Raw genomic sequence first — 23,856 nt, 5'->3', positions numbered from 1 at the left:
TTTTAACGTCATATGGTAAACCCATGACAAGGACGCTGCGCGATTGTATCGGCTGCGATGGCTCGGACGTTTGTTTACTAGTAAATCCAGATGAACTTACACACGCACTTGCTTCACTCATTTAGATACATATCAGGAGAGTCTTAATAAACAAGCTATTTGACATTCTTCTCTACTGTTTCCACAACAAGAACCGCGCTATTTGATCCTTCTCCTCTATCTATTCTCAACAAGAACCGCTCCGAGCTTCTCTGCATGTGAAATCAGACAAGACAATAGTGGAAGACATGCATCAATAGCAGCATACTGCCACAATATTGTGTACTACCAGCTAAGCCTGTCCATGACCTTTGCAATGACTTATAAGAGGAATCTTGTAACCGTAGTAAAGGCACTGTAAATGTACTACCATGTTTAAGTATTGTTTCAACCGCGAACGTAAAACATCGCAAAAATCCTTTCCTAACGCGAAATTTATCCCCCGCGAACAAAAATGAATTTACAGTACTCTCTAACCAGATGTTTAGACTTGGGCTTATTTTTTTTGGCGTGTTTTGGGCATTTTATCGTTCTTTGCTTTTTGTTCTTGGTAAATGGATACTGCCTAGCCTCTATCAGGCTTCGGGAGGCGGCTGGAAAGAGTATAATTTGGCCAAATAGAGAGATAGCATGCCAGGGGAGTTTGGTCGACTGGAGAGAACAATTTGCTGCTCCCGACCAAACTCCTTTGGCATGCTATCTCTCTATTTGGCCGATTTCTACTCTTTCCAGCCGCCTCCCGAAGCCTGGTAGAGGCTAGATACCGCCATTTCTTGCAGACACCAAATCATATGGTTCTGCTTGTACATTTGCATATGCTGAATTGGCATGGTTAAGTTCCGAAACGGAACTGTGCTCTTGCCAATTGACTAGAAGGGTATAGAAAACAGCGAAATTCATACAAACAGAATCGGTGTCATATTCCGACTTTTTGTCACATTTTCCTCTACGGTAAGGAAAAGGGAAGTATCTTCCCTTATCAGATTTTTCTGTTGTAACTTGTGTTTTGTTGTGGATTCCTAATTTTTGTTTTGTTAGCCCCACCTATTGGAAAAAGGGAAATGTTACGATGTGTTGATTTTATGTATCTTATATGTTAGCCATATTAGCAATCTTGAACAAGAGCACTTCCAGTGCACAATTATTCTTAATTGGCACTACGCGGAACACTAATAAAACGTGCATTTTATTTGAGGTTGTCTCGAAGTTTGCAATAAGTATCGCCGCTAATTTACCTTTATTGAAGCTTTCGAGTTCTTGTCTAACATGGACACAGGCGTAGAATTCACGATCAAAGAAATTTCAAATGACCAATCTTGTTCAAGAAACATGAATGGTTACGTGATCATATTACATAGGCCGTAGGGGGGGGGGCATAAAATGCAAGAGGGCATAGTTTGCTCTCTATCGACGCATGTCTAATCATGGGCGATAGGCCACCGAGTTTTTGTTGAGATCGCTGTTGCTTTGTTTTATGAACACTCGTATACTGTGCACTCCGTACAAGCTTAAGATTCCCGATAATCATACACTGAACACAAACACTATGAACACGGTCCGTTGAAAGGATCCGAAGAGTCATGAACTCAACACATAACACCGTGAACACAGTCCGTCGAAAGATTCCCGTCCCGAGAATCATACACTCATCACATAACACCGTGAACACGGTCCGTTGAAAAATTTCCCCTAGAATTCTCTGTACAATGAACCATACATATATAATACATACTGCTGGGTACTTGGTCCGCTGAATCATACAATAAAAAGCACACTCATTACTCAGCTGTTACATTGGCGTTCAGGGTAGCGCAAAGGCCGACGGGAATAGAACAGGTTTCGCAAACTCGAATGCGTTCGCAAAACCGCTGCTCGACTCGATAGAACCCCAAGCCGGGGCTAGCGCTAGCGGTGATAACTTCAAAAAGATGACAGGGTAGGAAACACCTACCCGTGAACTGCGTTACCAACTGGGGTGGCATGGGCGATAGGCCACCGAGTTTTTGTTGAGATCGCTGTTGCTTTGTTTTATGAACACTCGTATACTGTGCACTCCGTACAAGCTTAAGATTCCCGATAATCATACGCTGAACACAAACACTATGAACACGGTCCGTTGAAAGGATCCGAAGAGTCATGAACTCAACACATAACACCGTGAACACTGTCCGTCGAAAGATTCCCGAGAATCATACACTCATCGCATAACACCGTGAACACGGTCCGTTGAAAAATTTCCCTAGAATTCTCTGTACAATGAACCATACATATATAATACATACTGCTGGGTACTTGGTCCGCTGAATCATACAATAAAAAGCACACTCATTACTCAGCTGTTACATTGGCGTTCAGGGTAGCGCAAAGGCCGACGGGAATAGAACAGGTTTCGCAAACTCGAATGCGTTCGCAAAACCGCTGCTCGACTCGATAGAACCCCAAGCCGGGGCTAGCGCTAGCGGTGATAACTTCAAAAAGATGACAGGGTAGGAAACACCTACCCGTGAACTGCGTTACCAACTGGGGTGGCAGCAAAAATGTGACTTAGAATCACGTTCGGTGTGAAGTCCCTGCCTCCCCAGACTCAGAAAACAACGATATAGTACATTTTAGAGATATTGGGCACAACTACACTTTCCAAATCTCATGCCTGGGAAACATATGTAGAACTGAAAACATGTCGGTGGGGTTTGTGGACGTGTTTAGAGTACATTTACACATAGCATGTCAAGACTCTTGTCGGGTGATGTAGCCAGTTGTGTGCGTTTACATTTTAGAACCACGCGGGAAATGTGGGCCTATCGTGCGTCTGATTGGCTAGCGATGATGTCATTGACCTGTACAGCAGCGACCTGGTAACGCAGTTCGCCGGAAATTGGACTTTACAAAATGCTTCATATCTTCTTTAAAATATGGTATCATACCCCCAAAAAGTTTACATGGCTACTTAGTTACCCCTTGATTATAGATAGTATCAAGACTTGTATTTTTCTTATGGCATTTCGCAGAAAATAGGGTCTTTTGAAATGGCATTTCGCACCTAGTGTATACTAGTACTAAGTACCTAACCAAGATGAAGCGTTCGGAAGTCGCTGTTCGGCTCTCGGCAATCTTCGGGAGACTTCGGTATCTGTTCGTATGGTTCTTTGGAATCCTCATCAGTTTGTGACCGTGTACAGTGTACGTATGATTCTAGGGAACCTTTCAACGGGCCGTGTTCACGGTGTTATGTGTTATGTGACTGTATGATTTTTGGGAATATTTCAACGGACCACTGTATTGTGATGGCTACGGGCTGAATGAGCAGACACAGTGTATGTTCTAACATGCGCGAAACAATAATAAGGATTTTATTTAATGGTTTACAAAACAATGTAACGTTACATGTATTGTTAGATCTCAACAAAAACTCGGTGGCCTAGCGCCTGTGGTCTAATAGTATGCTCGGGCAGGGGCTGTTTTTCTTGTCCAAAAGCTATTGCCAGGTGCACTGAAAAGTACGTTTGATCTTCGTATTATGTTTGTGCATCATAGTACTTCGCCACAAGGAAGTAACATATTGTATGTCGAACGCACCTTGCCTATCTTTGTGTCTGTTACCGTTTCTGTTACCTACCTTTCTTTACATCAACTTCGAAGTATATCTAACGTTAAATCAATGCCGTTTCGTTTCAGAACGTTTTGAAAAGAGTTGCTTCTTCGATGGGTACAGTCAAAAGCCTACCGTAAGTCTCATATATTCATTCTTTGCCAAACATTTAAGCAAGGATACTTTCAATAATTGCTTGAAGTATTACGCAGTGGTAAAAAATGTGGCCATGTCCACATTCTTTCGAACCCGAAGCATGTTCGATCTGACGTAAATTGGAAAAGAGCGCGTGTTCCATTTGGGGTCACCCGATACTTTGCCGAACACGCCTAGCAACGGGAAAGAACACCCTAGCAACGTACCGCCGTGGGTACGCAGTAAACCCTTTCAGATCTTGTCTTTGTGAACAGGTGGCAGCCATAAACATGACTCTCTGTTGTGCTTGTGTCAATGGGAAAAATTACCAAAAATTGCATTACATCATTGTCACAGTCATCTGCATATTTTTAATGAGCACCCCCATCTTTATTTGTTAGGGTTTTCTGGACATCGCCCTGGCCGACACTGGTTCAATGACGCTGCAACTCGACCAGCTTGTGCACATGTTCACTATGGAGGAAAACTGTGAGTACAGTTATTTATTTATTTATCTATTAGAATTGCACTTCGAAATTCGAAAATGTAGGAATCTTGTTTTTTGGGGCCCACCTTGTTTTTTCGCCCTATCGCATTAGATTTGGGGTCTGCTGAGGATGTCACCCATAAAAGTTACTTGCTATGGCCTTTTACTATCATGTGCAAATCGTGTGGGTAACTTATGATAAACAATCATCTTCCCTGGGGCATGGGTTCGTGTGGCGTAGGAACGGAGGGGTCCCGGGTTCGTGTCCTGACATGCCACCGATCTTGTGTCCTTGGGAAAGGCACTTAAGAAGAATTTCCTCACTTCGCTCAGGTGAAAATGATCATTGTATTGTCCCCTGTGTTGGTGGCGGCATTAATATAAGTTGAAAAAAAAATTGACTATATGTTGGAATATTAAAAAAAAATCATATTCCCCTCCTCCAGGCACCATGATTTTCCGTTGCCCTGTACCAGGCCGCATACTGCCGGAAGATGCTCCAGAAAAAGTGTGTGAGATTGTGGACAGCGAGAACTTGCCTCTAACCACCCTGCACACACGGGTGGACTACAACAGGACCAAGTACCCAGAGTAAGTCTAACTTCTTCCAGAACTCCCCACCAGACTCCTTTTGCAGGCTGAATAAATCGTAGACATCGGTTTAAAAGGGATAATTGGCCAAAGAAGGTAGCCGGCCATCAAGGGTCCAACAGGCCGATTGGATTTATTCAGCCTGCAAAAGGAGTCTAGTGTAGACTACAGAGCTCACACAAGCGAACTGCTGTCGTCTCCAAGTAATCTCCAAGCGGATCTTTTGGTGGTCGCAAAATTGGCCAGGCAGTATCCCAAGACATTAAAAAAAATGCTAATGCTAATTAAGTTATTTGAAAAAAAAATCTTGAGCTTGAGTGGCTTCTAAGGATTACGTGTTAACCTCCTTTATCTCATTGGCGGAAACACATCCGCCAATCAGAGCTAGAGGGAAAAATTTAGGCCCACACATGTAGTATTTGGACTTCTGCATCTAACTGACTGTTAAATACAGTCAAGCAGAGCTAGAAGCGCTTGGTATCTCTAATGTAAGTCTGAGTGAGTTGCATCGTTTTAAAAGTTCGCCATGTTCTTTGCCTCCAGACTGAACAGAGGAACGTACAGTGAGGAGGGAGACCCTATCGTGGAGGTCATAGCGGTCGGCAGCATCACGAATCGGCCCATCAAGATCCACTGTCACGTCAGCAACTACACGTCAGAGGACCTCAACGGACCGGTCGGACCTGTGGACTTCACCTTCAGGATTAACGTCAAATGTAGGAGACGGTTTCGTGTTAGAACCACCCCCTCTACAGAAATCCCTTCTTCATTCACAAGTTTATCAATCAGTGTCTATCCGTAGTAATTTTTCTTGAGTCTTTCTGTTCGACTATTGTATCCTACCAATGGCAAGTTTAAGCCTCACTCTTCATGCATTTATTCATTCATTCATTTATTCATTCATTCATTTATTCATTCATTCATTCACTCATTCATTCATCTGTTTGTTCCTTCTTCGTTTTTCCTGCGTTCAATCTTTCGTCATTCATTCATTCGTCCATTCATCCAATTGTTCATTTATTCGTTTATTTGTTCATTCATTCATTCACTCGCTCATTCATTCCCTCCCTCCCACAGCCTGTCCTGAGGGTAAGTACGGGAAGAACTGTCGCCAGCCCTGCTGCTGCCAGAACGGAGCCTTGTGTCACAGCTTCATTCATTCATTTACTGTCACTCACTCACCCATCCATTCAATCATTTATTCATTAATTCATTCCCTCCCTCCTTCCCGCAGCCTGTCCTAAGGATAAGTACGGGAAGAACTGTCGCCAGCCCTGCCGCTGTGAGAACGGCGCCTTGTGCCACAGCTTCACCGGCGCCTGCCACTGCGCACCGGGCTGGACCGGAGTCCACTGCAACGAGAGTAAGACAGTTTATCAAACAGTTTTGCCTTCAGCCAAAATGTGGCGTAATGGTAGAGGTCCCCTGTTTGAATCCTGCCATTCCACCGATCTTGTGCCCCTGGGAATTTAGACTACTTTCCTTATAGGGAAAAAGAGCATTGTCCTCTGCGTTGGTGGTGGCATAAAAATAAGTTGAAACTTGGGTGCGCCGTCACCATTCTGAATCTATTGCTTTAAACATCATTGTATGTCATGTATTTTCTGCAGTCTGTGCCCCCTTGTAAAACAATTTGACAGAATTAAATAGGCCTATAGTAGCTATCCAGCTCAATGGTGAATTTACTGCCGATTCTGTGCATGTTCCACTCCCACCAATTCGACATTCCTGCCAATCTGCGGTTACGCCATTCACCCCAAGCCCTCATGATCACTTCATGTCACTCTACCGTATTCAAATACCTAGTAGTACCTATAGAAAAAACTTAAGCTAAAGAGTTAAGTTAGCCATACATTGTAGCTGGATGCTTTAAGATTCTCCTGTTGTGTTTTGATTGGTGAACAGCTAAGTCCGAGGCCGGGATCACCTCCAACAAGGGCCTGGTGGAACCTTCTTACGTCAGCGAAAACGTCACCATGACGTGCAGGGGGTACAACCTGCATGACGTCACCAACATCACCTGGTACAAGGACGGGTCAGAGGTCATCGGCAGCGACCGGATCAACGTCACAGTGAGCTACACAAATGAAAGGTACGTGTAGGAGTTTGATATGTGTATATACTGTAGCATGCACAAACATATACAAACACACATTCACACACACGCACGTACACTAAGACACACACAAAGGGACACACACACAGAAACAGACACACATACACACAGACATACACACAGTGACAAAGACACAAACACACATACGCACACACACACACACACACACACACACACACACACACACAAAACACATACGCACGCAAACACAGGCAAACATGCCTATCCTTGGTGCTGAATGCTATCCACACACACAGTTGTTATCTATATAGCTATGGCCATATCTTATTAACCTGTACTCTTTCTACCCACAGTCAGTTGCAGTCCACCATTGTCCTTCCCTACGTCATGGATGATGACGAAGGTGTTTACTCCTGCGTTGCCATGACAGAGCAAAAGGTCGAGCATAAAGCAAACAAGAGTATAACCGTTAAGGGTAAGTCTGTTTATTTGTTTTGCATAACCGGTAAACATACATGTACAAGCTGCGTAAGACCGGACTGTAAGGTTTGGACCACTCACACTGGGAAGGTCCCCTACTCTTTTCGATAAGTGCGGTGGGTTCTTTAATGTGCATGGGGTGTGGCTCTCCCCAAACACGGGACCTCCATCCAACGTCCCATCCGAGGGACGTCCCTAAGCGAAGCTAGGTACTCATGTCCACCTGAGTGAAGTGAGGAAAGTCGCGGTAGCAACACCTTTGTCACCGACGCAACGACAGCCCACATGTTCAACACACCAACATGGCGGACGCAGAATGACGTCATCGTCACGTGAGTGCCAACATTAACACACATGCGCACTTGCTCCTCTTCAGGTTGCCCGGATGGGATGTACGGAGAGCAGTGCGAGGAGACGTGCGACTGCGCCGCCCAGTCCACTTGCTACCGGTACCGGGGGTGCGTGTGTTTGCCGGGAAGGACGGGAGAAACATGTGAACAACGTAAGTACCAGATTATCATGAAAGTTCATCTCTGTTGGTAGTTACATGTTTAAAGTTAAAAATTTTGGTCCAACACAAAACGTTCTCTCACCTAGAGCTTTCGATCAGTCACTCTGGTCTTCCTCAGTAGACTGACCCAGTGACTTGACACTGTAAGGATTTTGGACCCAGACAAGACTATTTCCTGAGAGGGATGAAGGAGGCTATTTACATCAGGGCCCACCACCCTTCACTTAGCCGACATCGTCTATCAGATACCTTTGACCCAGTTTTGACATCACACTTCAAAGAAGCCACGTGACAAGCCTCACTGGGTCAGTCTACTGAGGAAGACCAGAGTGACTGGTCGAAAGCTCTAGGTGAGAGGATATAATAATTAGACATAACCATTAATAAGATAGTGGTCGTGAGGCAAATTGAACGTTCTTTCTGATGACAGTATGTGACGATCCTACTCTGGTGGAGCTGCAAGGCAAGAAGTGGGGAGAAAACTGCAACAACAGCTGTACGTGTGAGAATCAGGGCCAGTGTGACATCCAGTTCGGCAACTGTAGCTGCGGAAACGGCTTCACGGGGGAGAACTGCGAATTCGGTCAGACAATATTGTCTTTTTTCTTCAAGAATTTTGTCTGAAGTCCAGACCATGTCTTAGTACCATTATTAAAACAATTCAAACACCTACAAACACGACAAAAGTCATGATGTTTAGATGTTTAATTGTGCATGTATAAGTATTGTCATTGTACTGACCATATTTCTAGAACTAGTATGTTGTAAGCTCTATCATATCTGTATAGACTCTTACTTTAAAGTAGACTACAGTAAACTACTTTTCATAACGTAACACTCTATATGCTGGTAAAAGCACTTGCTACGTCTACCAATGACGTGGAAGAACACTGAATGGATGAGTTTTCATCTGTTCTTACTTCCAGACTGTCCGGACGGAACGTTCGGCAATAACTGTACCGAGAACTGCACATGCGCGGAGGGGGAGATTTGCAGCAAAGTCACTGGAGACTGCTTGAAACGTAACACCAACATTCTGTTTAAGTTGTATTCACGTGACTCAGTTACGAAATCTGGCTTCGTCTTTAGAATGTTATTATTCCACTGCATTAATATCTGCGTTACATATTAACCAATAACGATAGAATAGATAGATCCCAACGAAACTTAAAATATTCAGGTCACTCTTTGTGGAAATTCTGCTTGAGGATTTATAATAATATTTAGCTGAAGTTACACAGACTGCAGCTACTTTAGATTCCTATAAAAAGTCTACAATTTAAGATTATAACTCATATTTCTTCTTTGTCACCTTGGTACTCGTGACCACCTCTACATGTACCTAAGGACCATTTCAACTAATGTTTGTTTGCCACTTAGATTATTTTTCATTATCATTGATCCAGGCATTAAGGATACTGCCTACACACTGAATTTTATAGAATGTACATATGAGTAAAGATACTTTTTTTACACAACCAAGTCTTTTATTCAGCCGACGTTTCCGTGACCGTCTGTCACCTTTCTCGGGGCAATTCTGACTGGTTCACATTGCACTGTAGTACAGGTGCTATAGACGCATTCCCAACCGTACAATATTTACATATCTACATATATACGTGGTTACGAAAGACGGTCACCGAAACGTCGGCGGTTGTGGAAAAGAGTCTCTTTACTCAGTGACTTACCAACCTGATGAAAGTATTCATGAATACACACATGCCTCCCACAGAACCATCGATAGCAGACGAAGACTGGTTCATTCCTGTCATGAGTTTTGCCGGAGTTTTCGTCTTTTTGGTGGTGATCGCAATCTACCTGACTGTCAAAGTGCGCAGGCGCAAGGCAAAGAAGTACCTCAAGCTGGAAGGGGAGGAGGACACACTGGAAGTCGTGAAGGTGAGAAGGCGTCTTGGAGTATTCTTAAGTTTAAGCTTTAGAGTCTTATCTTTGGTAGGGCCTACAGAGATTTTACTTAAGTCCTGCTAATCTCTCTTTCTCTCTCCCTCTATGTTCCTAGCTCTCTCTCTCTCCCACCTTCCATCCTCCCCCCCCCCCTCTCTCTCTCTCTCTCTGTGTGTATTGTGTAACACCAAGCTTCGGTGCACAGTGAATTAGTAACAGTTAGCTTCAGTGCATAGTGAGCCAGTCATGATTGCCTTGATGAAGATGACAGACGGTCATCGAGAAGTCGTTTCTTCAAAGTTAGACGAATTAGTTTTGTGAACTTTTCCATTGAATTTAAGACAATGACGTTAAAAATCTCTCCCCTCCCAGCGCGTCGTCCAAGAAGAGAACAGCTCGTCCTTCCGGCAGGTGACGGTGGAGGAGATCCTCACGTGGGAAATCTCGCGAGAGGAGGTGCTGACGGAGAGGATGCTGGGACAGGGCGCGTTCGGGGATGTTCTGCAGGCTCGCTGGACACGCGGCGCCATGCAGGAAAGCGGGAACGGCATCACTGTGGCTGCCAAGAAGATGAGAGGTGGGTAGTGAAGGAAGGAAGGAATAAACAAAGGAAAGAAGGGGATGAATGAATGGATAGATGAATAAAGGAATGAGGGGGGGGGGGGCTGGACCCGCGGGGCTATGCAGGAAAGCGGGAACGGCATCACTGTGGCAGCCAAGAAGATGAGAGGTGGGTGGATGATAGCTTTTTAAGTTATAAACGAAGAAAGGAAGGAGGGAGGGAATGAAGGAAGAATTGTGAAAGGGAAGAAGAAGGGCCAAGAAGGGGAGTAGGGATGGATGAATGAAGGGAAGGAAAGAAGGGATGAATGAAGAAAGGAAAGAATTTACGGATGGATGGATGAAGGAAGAAAGAAAAATGCAAGAAAGGAAGGAAGGAAGGAAGGAAGGAAAAAGAAAGGAAGATAGGACACAAAGAAATGCTATATGGCATTACCGTGGTCATCTAGATGTTAAAACCTAAATCTGTATCTTGCATCTTTTAGATTTGTTCTTTAATTCAGTGTATAAAAATTGCTCAAGACTTTCGTAACTTGTCTAAAGACTCTGTTGTTCCTTGTGTTACAGACTGCTCCTCTACGAAGGCCGTCCGTGACTTCCTGAAGGAAGCCTATCACCTCATCAACATAGGCCATCACCGCAACATCGTCAACATACACGGCATCTGTCTGCAGGAAGGTTAGTACCGTGCACAACCCCTCTGTATTTCCAGCTGTAGCTATAAGACCCCTATAACTTTATCATTTCACCAGGTTTCTTTGGGGTGAGTTCAAGCCTTGGAAATAATTTGCCCGTGAAGTAACCATAACGTAGCCACTTCAATCGTTTAATGGGTTGATATCATACACACAAACCCAACAAACTGACTGGGATACAGGTCAACTAGCTGTGCTAACAGTCACAATACAGATGCAGGGACTGGGTTAGCTTGGAATAAATTTATTGCATCATCAGCAAAAACGTCATGGGTGAATAAGCAATATTATATGATAATACATGTCATGTATCAGTTACAATTCTTAAACATATCGACAGCAGCAAACTACACATTTTTGTAGTTCGACTTCTACACTATGGTTAGCCTTAGTTGTAAAGATTGAGAGCAACTGCGATGTTAACTTTGGCAGCGACATATGTGTAACGATAGGACATTATTGCTTTTACTATATCGACAATCGGTTATACTTTGCTACATGATTTGTTAGTTGGGTAATCAGGGTAAAGAATTGACCTTACATCATGGTAATGACCCGGCGTTAGAAAGGTTAAAGTTCAAACTTACTATGTCCTGATTATCCAGCTAACAAATAGAATATATTGGACAAACTTTATCTGAAAACGCGTGCACGCGGATTTTCATTAAACCTCGGTGGGCGAATCTTCTAACACGTAGCGAAGATACCAAAACTCGTCCGTCTCTCTGCTAGTGTCCAATGACGTCACTATCTGAGGCACGCCGTCGGCTACACTTTGTCTCCTGCCCCCTCCTCTCGGCTTTGGTTTCGCCCGGCCTTGTTTGGGTAGTCTGTAGCAGACCCCGTCGCTACAGAACTCGCGTTCGCTGCAGTCCCCCACGTCGACGTCGCAGAACATTTTGCCTTTATTCATGCGTTTCTTGGCGTTGAAAGAGTGTCTCTTTGGAGCGAGCAGGCAAACGTCGTGTCTTATCATCTGTGGAGAACTCGGCAAAGACAACGACTTTGGTTGTTGCACTTCTGGTAGCTTGGGGACCGAAGATACCTTCTTAGGTCTTCCACTACCTGGAAGAGAAACCGGGGGAGACGAAGACTTAGCTCCTTCGCTGTGCACTCTGTAATGTTCAGACGGTGCCTGCGTGTCACTGGCTGACCGGCCGAGCTTTCTGTATTGTTTTGGAACGGTTCGTCTGGGGCTAGGCGGTGGAGAAGGTTCAGGGCTTGAGAAGCTTCCGTGTCCACTGCTTGCAGAGCTGATAGTATCTCGCCCAGAAAGACCTTTTCTGGCTCTTAGCGTGAAACTAGGAGTATCAGGAGAACTGTTGCTGCGTATCCATGGGTGTAGGAAGTCTTTTTCTTCATCAGAGGAGGACTGTGTTCTTGTAACGTAGGAAGGAAGCGGTGAGCCTGATTCTGATCTGCAAGACAGCTGTCTAGTCAGGCGCCTTCTAGAGTTGTCAATGCTTGTTGTAGCTGTGTCCAGCGATTTTGTCAGTCGACCGCGCAGTATGTGTGTATCGTTTTGCTCACAACTTAGGTACTTTCGTGTCTCCGAGTCCCCTTTGTTTCCTTTGATAGCCTGTTTTCTTGTCAAGAGGTTCTCTAAAGATTTGGAGAGTTTTTTCTGTTCCCTCCGAAGGTCCGCCATGATGTTCGAATGTTCTTTCGAGAACCCTTCCATCTTTCTGTCGTGGCTGTGTCTCTCCCGCGCCTGCGCGACTAGAGCGGATTTGGTGGACACGACGGGTTTCCGTAAGCCGGGAAAAGCGCCCTCGGCGTGACTGGTTATCCCGTCCATCCTCAATCCTTCTCCTGCAAAAACAACATGAAATGGAAGATTTTAATATGTCGTTAAATATCTATATAGTTGATGTGAATTTCTTGTAATATTTTGCATCTGTATACATTTTCCCACTTCTCTAAGGTAATAGACAGGAATATAGCTAGGAAACAGAAGATAAGAAATGAGATAAACTTTGTATCATTTAGTTCCTCTCAGCCTCAACCATTTAGACTTCCAATTTGAACTCCCTACCTGCCACTTTACTGCGTTCTAATACATTTTGTACCTACAAAATCGAATTTAGCGACATAACGTTGACAATTCTATCCGTAAGTTATATTTTGTGTCGTCCTAAATCCATTGGTAAAGCCATACAGGTTTCATTTGATTTTCATTCCTTTTCTCAATCGAAGATAATTTTAGACGCAGGTTTACATCCAAACTGCTGGAGACTAGAAAATCCTCCTTTGTTCTTTATCTTTAATTATTCCGCTCTATAAAAGACAGACAACGGTTTCAGTAATTAATCCACCGGATATAGAAAACCCCGGAGATGCCTGCTGCGATCAACAACAGTAAGATGATATCTGTTCTGTTTGTGTCCAAAACAAGTGGGTTATTTTTAAACCGGTATAATAGTCAGTACATGGGTTTGGCTCATAAAGCTGAGGTCTCATAGGAATTGGGAAATACTTGTAGCTCGCCTGATTTGGAGTCTACGAACCCTGAATGACATTTTGGGCAGAAATATGGCCCGTGTCTTCTCGATTAGAGTGCGATTTTAGAGATGGGCCGTTGTTCGTAGGTTACTGAGCCCCATCCAATGTGGCAGGGTATATTATCAGGCGAAAAATATAATTGTCTCTCTGGCAATTTTAAAATTCGTTGACTAGGTCTGGCGATCAACAAATTCGGCCGAATGTCGATAGGCTTAAATACAAATGACGTTCGGATATACTCGTACATGGATTTGGAAACGCTGGAACTTATTTCAGCTCGTTTTTAGTAAAAAGTTTTCCTGTATGTCCACGCAATTTCTCGCTGATTGAAGCTATAGCGGAGGCAACTTGTAGAGTCCTGAACATTGGAAGGGCCACTAGGGGTCTATCTAATTATGCTATTAAAGAAAACACATATTTGCTACACAAAACTCTAGACGTCCGCACAGCCAAAAATAGCAAATCGTCCCAGCTCAGAAAGGTAAACACCTTTTCTCTGTGACCACACGAGCGTGGATGTTTGTTCTACCGGCCGCGCTTCAGTTAACTCAATTCAAAACTGTGTTGGCAGAAATTTGTAAACGTCATGGTGACGTCAGTGATCCTACCTACGTATGTTTCTCTTGTTAATAAAATATAAGGGAAAATAACAGTTGTTCGAATGAACTGAAGTAACCTCGAGTCGTTTTGCCAATCTTTTGCGTCGCTTTGTACATACGAGATCTCTCTCTCTCTTTCCAGTTATTCTATAGTGAGGATAGAAGATTAGAATGTATGATAACACTACAAGAAGACTTGAAAAACAGCTGAAAATTTGTTTATGCCTCCTTTCAACTAGACACGTACGTAGAGCTACAGTACAGCAAACAACATTAGATTTTTGTGGCCCTTAATTTGATAATTGAAACATAACACATGTTGTGAATGTATGATTCACAAGACAACAAAACAAACAAACCGTAAAAATACCAACTTTTGCCTCTGAAATTCGCCTCAGCCTCTAGTGGTAAAAGTGTAGCAGGCACTAGGACAATGGTCCCCTCTCATCCTATAAAACCGTCGAGCAAATAGGTCAACAGCTCTAGAATTTCTGCCTTATTGTATGATGGAGAAATAGTGTTCTTGTTTACGGTGGCTCGGATTTCTCTGTTATCCCACCTGCACATGCAGGTTAGTAAATAAAATTGTAGAGCTGTGCATGTATTCCCGATGTCTACCTGCACCTAACCTGCACTTGTCCATGAATTGGGTATATAACTTTATGACGATTTTGTTTGTAGTACCAACAAAGAAATGAAACGGTTTCTTCAGTTTCCAGTTTGATCCATACTACATAACAACATTTGTTTGTTTGTTTTTTCATCTAAGTGGTGCAGTTAAAAGTTATCAGGTACAGGTAATCTGACAAGTATTTCGGGCCCTGTATATGTATCCATACCATAGGACTGTATGAGTGCACATTGATCAAACATTGTAATTGTTTGTGTAATGGCCAAATCTCGCTCGCTTCCAACATACTTCATGCAATCCACGCAACAACTATGTGTAGATAGTTGAAACCGCTGTTCGTTACGCACGCTTGGTTGAACGTACCTCCGTGAGTACCGATTTTACACGGTTGGATGCGCTCATTCTCTCCACAAGCGATGTTTACGTGTTGTTGTGGTCGTCGTCTGTGGTAACTCAGAAGCATTTATTTGGTTCATCGGTTATATTTTTCAGTTCCCGACATGTTCTCGGTAATTATCTCAGTAGGTTTTAATTGAGATGAGGTGATTATTTCCTTAATTAGACCTGCATGGTTTTTGATCCAGGATGTTTGGGCTTTTCGTGTCTTTCTTGTTTACAAAAGAGTTTTGGAAAATCGATCGGACGTTTCTTCGACAACACTTGAAGAAATTCTTGATGGAATTACGTTAAGCCTATTTCACGTACTCGGCAAATCTATTAAGAAGAGGTCGATGTCATTTAAGCTGAGAAACTTTGTAGGGCAGTACATTTGTTGTTGTTATTGTTGTCATTTGATATATTCTAATGGTTTGTAGTAATGGATTAGGGATAAGAATTTGGGAGGTATTTTCATAAAGCTAACCGTTGGTACACCAAATGTCCAGTTGAATGGAAACACACAATAGTTTTCAGACTTACTACTCATGCACACTTGCACTCCTTTAAGAAAAAGCATCGGCAAAATAAAAGGGTATTCATCTGGAAACAGTTACATACAATGTGCACGTACGAGTGTTTGTTTCTATAGATTTCTATCGAAGCGTAGAGCCTGTTTTCCATGTAAACATTACGTCGGAATGTTGACCATACTGTCCTCATCAACATTAGCACACTAGTATTATGTTTGCTGACTAACTACTAATGTCTATTTGTAAGACGAGAGCAAATCAGCTATCTTTATATCAAGAATGATTTCCGTTTTGTTAGTAATAATAAAATGGCTCATTTGCACTAGTGACATGCAACATGTTTCTGAGTGCGCGAATAAAAAGAGAAGGAAATAAACACTCAAAACTGCCATAAAGGACCAGTATAGGCTGTTCTATCAAGCCAAGAATATTCTGTGTCCTAATAATTTATTGGGCTTGTTCTTATATTAATGGTTTGGTGTCAATCTTTAATTGAGTGTCGCTAATTTCACTGTCTAATACCACAATTACGGCGTTGCCTAGATAAATAAGTATGATTGTAAAAAATGCAGCTTAATCGATGATGTTAATCATTTCAGTCTGTCTCTGAGCAGATAGATGAATTAACATAAATTGTCTACACGGAAAGATTTTAATCCTAACGCTACATTCGGAGACAAACCGTGACCTTATTTAACCCGTAGCATCATTTTTCAACACAGTTTAAACAATGGTCCCGTTCACAGTACGTGTCACATTTGAATCTCACTAGGCCCGGCAAATATGTTCTTCGTGAATATTCCGAACACGCCGAAGTCTTGTTTGTATAAATGACGCTGCTGCATACATACATACTCTCTGTACGTAAAACCGTCTGCGGACAAAACCACCATTGTTGTAAGAATTTGAGTTGAACACAGCTAGATCTTCTGTAAAAAGAAACTATAAGCTATTATATAGCCTTAATTCTTACCTTTGGCGCTTGTAAGTCCGATGTTTTGGCGTACGGATAGTTGCGTTGCTTCTTTACCTTTCACTACTCAACTCTCCATACTGTAAAGAAGTTGGAATTCAACCTCAGACATGACTATGCACCCAGGCACTGTCCGGTCACATTTTTCGTACCACAGGTTTGCGACGGTGAAAGTCTTAGAGCATTCGTGGTACAGTCGTAGACTTGTCGTACGAATTTCAGCTGCCTTGACGTGGGAAAGGTTGTCGATGGTCCCTGCAGACGGTAGCTTCTGTCGTAGCCTCCCTGTCGAAAATCCAACGACGAACACACAGTAACGTGTGACGTATGCTCCTATATAAAGTCCTTGACGTCTGTGACCACACCTGATATTTCTAGTCACAGCGTGGCACAAAGGACGACTATCCAGAACTTTTAGTGTTAAATGAGGGGTCACAGATAATACGGAATGACAGGGGAGCTCACACTGACAATCCTTCCGGCTCTGACCGGGGCTGGAGTCGGACAGGTGGTCAGGCACGGCCGGGTAATTATGCCTTATCAATCATTGAAGCTGCTTATTCAGGGATCAGTCCGTCCGTGTGTTTGTGATAACTTGTATCCCCCGGGGACGCACGTCATGCGGATAGAGTTACCGGCTACTGAGCGTTGTTTACTTGTATCTGCACGGCTCAGCGGACACATAATGGATGGAGAGTGCGCACGCATCCGGACACTTTTTATTCGATCATAGTTCCATCGTGTTTTCGAACAGTTGTTCGAACGTTCGGGCGTCTGTTCGATAATTCGTGCGTCTGTTCGATAATTCGTGTGGTTGTTTGATCATTCGAATGTTTGTTCGATCGTTTCTTACTTCCATCGTTGGTTCATTTTGTCGAGTAGCAATCTTTGAACATAATCTTCAAGCAGATGTTTGAAGCTTCTATTGTAACGTTATCTGACTGTCATGAAGTTTCCTGCCCTTGCCCTAAATATACAAACAGGAAATGTCGCGATATTTCTTCCAAGATCTTGGCGATTCAGACGCTGTACACAAACGTCAAGCTTATTAGGGATTTCTGGTATTGTCCATTGCTGCAAAGTTTAAGCAGTTTATCAGAAATCATATCGAGGGCGCTTCTGACATGCAACATACTATGTAACGTTATATCACTGCCGTTAACGTTGTGTATAGAGAAAGCGCCACGGTGCTTTAGTAGGCTAAGTTTTAAAAGGAGCTACTAATCGCCGGCCTTGTATCTAAATCAGCCTAAATCTCGTAATCCGAAAATCACCAACCATCTGAAATATGCTAAGAGATTTTAGCTAGAAAGGAAGTTTTAAAGCCGCAGGGCACTTAGTGGTATTTACTACTAAGTTACATGCTTTTAATGGTCCCTTTGAAGAGTCCGTAACTTGCAAACAGCAAGGGTCCCAAAACATGTAATTATAAGTCGTATCTGTTTTTTTTAATCTTTGCCATATCCGCACAGGGACGTAGAAATGGTCACTCGCCCGAGGGTCTAGGTGAGTTTTCGCGACATCTTGTCCCAACAATGTCTCTTATATCTCCTATCTTGTACCCGTCGCAAGTCAAACAGGTTTCGCATGGTATGCAAAGTTAATGATTGTGCTATCAAAGGAGATCTGTGACACACTTTCTCTCCCTGCCATTGTCTTTAGGCGTACCAGACAACAGGTTGTTCGCAATCTTGTCGCCCTGGGATCGCCCTACCCCGCCCCCTAATATCATTACATCACTACCAGAACTTGCATGCGATAAAAAAAGAACCAGACTGCCTGGTAACTCAAAGAAACAAAAGGCTGTTCTTGTTTCACTGAACAGTGACGTTAGAATTAACTGTCAATTGTGCGTTATCAAGTTTGTATCTATAGCTTTAGCTGGTACTGGAATAGTGTTTGTGCTGGAGTTCTGAAAACTAGACTACATGTGCCAGTTCATGATAACAAACGTTTACCATTTTCCATCCCTCTAATGTTGGTACTGGTGGGAGTACTGTGAGCACTGGTGCATGCTGGGCTACAAATTTAACACTGAATTTGTCCCATTTTTAGGCCCCCTGATGCTGGTTCTGGAGTACTGTGAGCATGGGTGTGTACTGGACTACCTCTGGGAACTTGAGAAGCGAGGGCGGATGGAGACCATCATGGACCCCTCCAAACCGCTGATGATATGGATCTCAAAGCTTACAATCAAGGACTAACAAGTGTTAACACTGAGTTTGTCCCATTTACAGGCCTCCTGATGCTGGTACTGGAGTACTGTGAGCACGGATGTGTCCTTTATTATAGCCATGTCCTAAAGCATGCTAACACATTTGCACATTTTTCCAGGCCCCCTGATGCTGGTTCTGGAGTACTGTGAGCACGGGTGTGTACTGGACTACCTGTGGGAGCTGGAGAAGCGAGGGCGGATGGAGACCATCATGGACCCGTCCAAACCGCTGGTGTCTGATATGGATCTCAATGCTTATAATTATGGAGTAACAAGTGTTAACACTGAACTTGTGCCATTTTCAGGTCCCCTGATGCTTGTTCTTGAGTACTGTGAGCACGGGTGCGTTCTGGACTACCTGTGGGAGTTAGAAAAGCGGGGGCGGATGGAGACCATCATGGACCCGTCCATGCCCACGCATGATAATCATTTGATCTCAGTGCTTACAATCAAGGACTAACAAGTGTTAACACTTAACTTGTCCCATTTCCAGGCCCCCTGATGCTTGTACTGGAGTACTGCGAGCATGGCTGTGTGCTGGACTACCTGTGGGAGCTGGAGAAGAGAGGCCGGATGGAGACCATCATAGACCCTTCCAAACCCCCACATGATATAGATCTAAATGCTTACAATTACGGACTAACAAGCGTTAACACTGACTTTGCACCATTTCCAGGCCCGCTGATGCTGGTACTTGAGTACTGTGAGCACGGCTGTGTGCTTGACTACCTGTGGGAACTTGAGAAGCGAGGGCGGATGGAGACCATCATGGACCCTACCAAGCCGCTGGTATCTGCGGAGGAAGGACAGAAACTCACCGGGTACGCTGTGGACGTGTGCAACGGGCTCAAACATCTGGCCAGCAAACGGGTAAGTTCTCTTTTCTCTATGTAACGTTATACCTATTTAATGATTTATCTATTTAGTGATTTGTCTATCTACCTGTCTACCCATCTATCCATCCATTCATTCATCCATCCAACCATCCATCCACCCATCAATCCATCCATCCATCCATCCATCCATCCATCCATCCATCCATCCATCCATCCATCCATCCATCCATCCATCCATCCATCCAACCATCCATCCATCCATCCACCCACACACACACCCACCCACCCATCCACCCATCCATCCACCAACCCACCCACTACGCCGAAGGGCGGTGTTACCGGCTATACAGATACAGATACAGACAGGGTTAGACAGTATTGTGTTGTTTCTGAGTTGCCCAGTGTTCCAGTATTAGTTTGTTTGGTAGTTGAACGGTGTTGCTTGTTCCATTGCAGTACGTCCATCGCGACATCGCCGCCCGTAACGTGGTGATTCATGGGAAGGGCATGGCTAAGATCTGTGACTTCGGCCTGACCAGGGACGTGTACACCGAGATATACACCAAACAGGGGCTGGTGAGTTCTACATTGAAATGATTGATCAATTCTATGCAACGTAATCTTAAAACACACTTGACAAACTTACTCAAACCATAGAAGAAAAAAAATAATGCTCCTTGCGGGTTGCAGTCCTTTGGACGGAAAATTAAGCTGTGGTCCTCTGTTATTTGAGTATAGCGAGGTGGCCTGTTGCCCAGGCTATTTTAGCTGTCAAGACTGTCAAGACATAGTTTTAGAGCTAGAGATTTTTTCAGCAACAATCCCGGCATATTTGTCAGTCTTTTCTGTTCAGAATTTCACTATTGTTCTGTTTCTCCTGAGCAGAAGGACGCCACCCTGCCGTACAAGTGGATGGCCATCGAAAGTCTGGAGGGAGACGGAGAATGCACCCACAAGAGTGACATGTAAGTCAAAACAAACAAACAAACAAACAAACAAACAAAAATAGATCAAATTCTGATATGACACTTATGCTGTAACCACTGCTGCAAAAGCCGTCCAATAAATTCAGGATTCAGTGGTTTTTATGCCCTGTTTGATCGTAAAGGTCATCCTATTACTTGCTGACAATGTTGTCAAAGTTGTAAAACTTAAACAACGTACTCTTTTCTTACACAGGTGGTCATTTGGTGTATTCTTGTGGGAGCTTGGAACTCTGGGTAAGTTGTATGGATCATCTCTCTTAATATGCCAAGTACATTTCGTATCATGATTTTCATTTAGAGATTATCTATAACTGGAAAATGGAATTTTTGATGGTGAACATGGCCTTGGTGTTACAAAATGTCAAAGTTTATACTGCTTCTTACAAGTGGAGCATGAAATAATGATGTTTTACTCATGTAGGTAAAACCCCGTACCGCGGCATGGACACAGCCTTCCTGGTGGAGGAACTGCACACCGGCTACCGACTGCCCAAACCGAAGGGCTGCCCTCAACTGCTGTGAGTTCAAATACTTCACTAATCACTAGCCTTTTCTAACCATTCCGTAATGAAGAAGACCAAAACCACTATGACTCTGACAACTTTCCATCTTACAAAAAACTTAAACAGCGAAGAAGTAGACAATCGTCAAATGGCAATCTATATGAAAGGCATTCGACAGATTGTTTTTAATTTTATTTAATCAAAACAGAGAGATAGACGGGGAGACAGAGAGAAAGGCACAAATCCCACCGCTGCCGATATACGGGGACTTAGAATGACGGGCTTGACAAAACGAGTTCACGCCCCAGACTGAAACTTTTATTGTGTTTAATCCAACACAGATGTTTTGGTCCCCAACACTAAGACAGAGCTTGCTGAAAGAAATCTTTGCCGTCCGTAGGATAAAGGTTTATGCTCTGAGGCCTGACGACTGAATTGTTCCCCACAGGTACGACCTGATGTTCAGCTGCTGGCAGGAGGACCCGGAAGCGAGGCCGGAAGCTCTGGAGATCTGGAAGAACCTGGTGGAAGTCAGGGACGCCAAAACGGTAAATAGTACTTTCTCTTTTCTTCTTCTTCTTCATCTAAATGAATGGTTACTCAATATAAGTGCCACACAGCCAGAGGCTGAATTGTTTTACGTATCACTCACAGTCACTATCGAGTAAAAACCGGACAAAGCTCGACATAGTAAGAGTCCAGATTCACACCAATTAATACATAGTTCCATAACCTGATTTAAGTACATGTGTCACCTACAAATATCTGCCAAAGTCACGAACACGATAAAGCATTGGTATCATAAAGTATATATACACTGTAGTTGTAGCACATCATATTTCAATAGGTGTACAGATGAGCTTATCTTTGCAATGTATTCCTCCTGCAGGGCTTCTTCAGCTACGTGTTTCAGACTCGCGCTATCGCCGATACACCAGACTTCACCGACTCACCGGTACCCGAGTTTACCGACACACCTGACTTCACCGACACACCTGTCCCTGACTTCACCGACACACCTGATATTGCGGACATCCCTGATTTTACCGACACACCTGACGTTGCGGACATACCTGACGTGGCCAACGTACCCGCTATCGCTGCTGTGCCTGCCGTTGCTGATGTGCGCTCTGGTCTGGGACCGGTGTCGCGCCTCGTGCCTTACACGGGACACCCAGATGTCCATCAACGCGTTATGGACGTCTCCGAGGTGTAGAGAGGGAGAGAGGGAGAGAGAGGGAGAGAATGAGAGAGAGACAGAGAGAGAGGGAGGGAGGGAGATAGATGGATAGGGAGTGAAAGAATGAGAGGGAGAAAATGAGGGAGAGTGTGTGAGAGAGAGAGAGATAGAGGGAGATGTGGCACTAACATACTCTCCAATCAGCCTGTTTTCCTGTTTTTTAAGAAGCATTTTAGACGTTTTGTTGGGATTTCTATTTCTTTTTTCTTTATTTCCTAGCCAGGATAAAAAGGGTACAACCGATTTTCTAAAGATCCGAAAACGGGTCTTACCTCTGCCTTAGGAGTAGTATTGGCAGTGATCTTGTCAATCAAGAATATGTATATATCCAAATAACGTTAATTACTAAGACATGCTCTGCAATAGACAAAATTGGATCACTTGAATGTATGTGGTTTGCCGATGTTGTTTTGAACACAAAGTCAAAGAGGCTAATCTGTGCACAATAGTAATTGTGACATGCCTTGGTTTGATATTTGGAATCAGTATTCAGCTTTATATTGCCATTTGTTCAAGAGTGTAACTTTTTGAGCAGAAAATATATGTTGTAGGTTAGTTTATATTTCATATCATATGAAACTGTTGTATTGTACTGCAGACTAGTCATGAGTATAGCGAGAGCTTTCAAAGATCCCCGCTATATTATGCACGCATTTGTGTGAGGTTTAAGTCTGTATTTGTTGCACAGAAATGCTGCTTTTATCATGTTTGCAATACGAAACAGTGCCTTGTACGTTGTGCAGTACGACAGTTTATAACGTTTTGCATATCCATGTTTATATTATTATAATGTAATGTGACTTGTTGACAATTATTCAGGAAACGTGACTGTATATAAAGGAATATATAATACCACCAGAAATCAACTTGTTGTTGCAATTTAACTAGCCGAGCAAGATATTAACAACTATAGTTGGGTTGATATTACTTGTAAATATTTATCCTCATTATAATAATAATACTTGCTATTTTACCTTGTCGTGCATGTGTACAAGGTTGTCATTGGCGTATATATCCATTATTTGTGTAGAATTGCAGTGTTCCTGCAAAGGATTGAGTGACGTTTTATTGCTGAAACTGATATAATCGTTTGGCTTTATGTTACGCCAGGTTGTACATTATTTCTATGGCCTTCTCCATGTTTGACCAATTTTTCGTTGCTGTGTCAGAACTGTTTGTTACTTTCCCACATTATATTCGGGAATAAAATCTTATCTTTTTCGCAAGAGTTGCGATCGTAAAATGATCTGTCTCACTGTCTATTTATAATATGTAAGATGAAGGCCGAAAGATGCCAGGAAGTAGATTTGAAAAAAAAGAAGGACATTGTGATATCTGTATAGTTAATGCGACAATGTATGTTTAATCAGGTAATCAAAGTTGACCTATCAGG

General features: G+C 43.3%; 3 protein-coding genes across 3 annotated transcripts in view; 2 read left to right on the top strand and 1 right to left on the bottom strand.

Annotated features, from left to right (window-relative positions):
• LOC109483608 (multiple epidermal growth factor-like domains protein 10) overlaps positions 1-10,414 on the top strand; it is an 11,687-nt gene extending 1,273 nt beyond the window's left edge. The window contains exons 3-14 of the mRNA XM_019786645.1: positions 3,715-3,764; positions 4,165-4,252; positions 4,697-4,841; positions 5,385-5,557; positions 6,076-6,204; positions 6,747-6,933; positions 7,272-7,393; positions 7,775-7,900; positions 8,340-8,492; positions 8,836-8,931; positions 9,642-9,808; positions 10,187-10,414. Of these exons, the coding sequence (XP_019642204.1) occupies positions 3,715-3,764; positions 4,165-4,252; positions 4,697-4,841; positions 5,385-5,557; positions 6,076-6,204; positions 6,747-6,933; positions 7,272-7,393; positions 7,775-7,900; positions 8,340-8,492; positions 8,836-8,931; positions 9,642-9,808; positions 10,187-10,399 (1,649 nt within the window). The 3' untranslated portion in view covers positions 10,400-10,414. The remainder of the gene's footprint in view (positions 1-3,714; positions 3,765-4,164; positions 4,253-4,696; positions 4,842-5,384; positions 5,558-6,075; positions 6,205-6,746; positions 6,934-7,271; positions 7,394-7,774; positions 7,901-8,339; positions 8,493-8,835; positions 8,932-9,641; positions 9,809-10,186) is intronic.
• Positions 10,415-10,479: 65 nt separating this feature from the next.
• LOC109483611 (mast/stem cell growth factor receptor Kit-like) lies at positions 10,480-23,706 on the top strand. The gene is made up of 9 exons (XM_019786648.1): positions 10,480-10,544; positions 10,943-11,053; positions 19,575-19,768; positions 20,191-20,310; positions 20,620-20,699; positions 20,914-20,954; positions 21,142-21,238; positions 21,672-21,771; positions 22,113-23,706. Exons 1-9 carry the CDS (start codon positions 10,496-10,498, stop codon positions 22,437-22,439), a joined length of 1,119 nt encoding a protein of 372 aa, XP_019642207.1. The 5' UTR covers positions 10,480-10,495; the 3' UTR covers positions 22,440-23,706.
• On the bottom strand, positions 11,669-12,924 carry LOC109483610. The gene has a single exon (XM_019786647.1). The coding sequence runs from the start codon at positions 12,866-12,868 to the stop codon at positions 11,735-11,737; it is 1,134 nt and encodes a 377-aa protein (XP_019642206.1). The 5' UTR covers positions 12,869-12,924; the 3' UTR covers positions 11,669-11,734.
• Positions 23,707-23,856: the final 150 nt, after the last annotated feature.

Source organism: Branchiostoma belcheri, unplaced genomic scaffold (assembly GCF_001625305.1).
Source record: "Branchiostoma belcheri isolate BF01 breed outbred unplaced genomic scaffold, Haploidv18h27 scaffold65, whole genome shotgun sequence".
NCBI lineage: Eukaryota > Metazoa > Chordata > Leptocardii > Amphioxiformes > Branchiostomatidae > Branchiostoma > Branchiostoma belcheri.
This window is presented reverse-complemented; position numbering and strand designations above follow the sequence as displayed.

Excerpts from the sequence above, each read along its gene's own strand:
- LOC109483611 (XM_019786648.1), top strand. The coding sequence starts at position 10,496 with ATGCAGGAAAGCGGGAACGGCATCACTGTGGCAGCCAAGAAGATGAGA. Across the intron at positions 10,545-10,942 it reads GGCAGCCAAGAAGATGAGAG|ACTGCTCCTCTACGAAGGCC; the intron begins GTGGGTGGATGA and ends CTTGTGTTACAG. Across the intron at positions 21,772-22,112 it reads AAGTCAGGGACGCCAAAACG|GGCTTCTTCAGCTACGTGTT; the intron begins GTAAATAGTACT and ends TTCCTCCTGCAG.
- LOC109483610 (XM_019786647.1), bottom strand. The coding sequence starts at position 12,868 with ATGGACGGGATAACCAGTCACGCCGAGGGCGCTTTTCCCGGCTTACGG.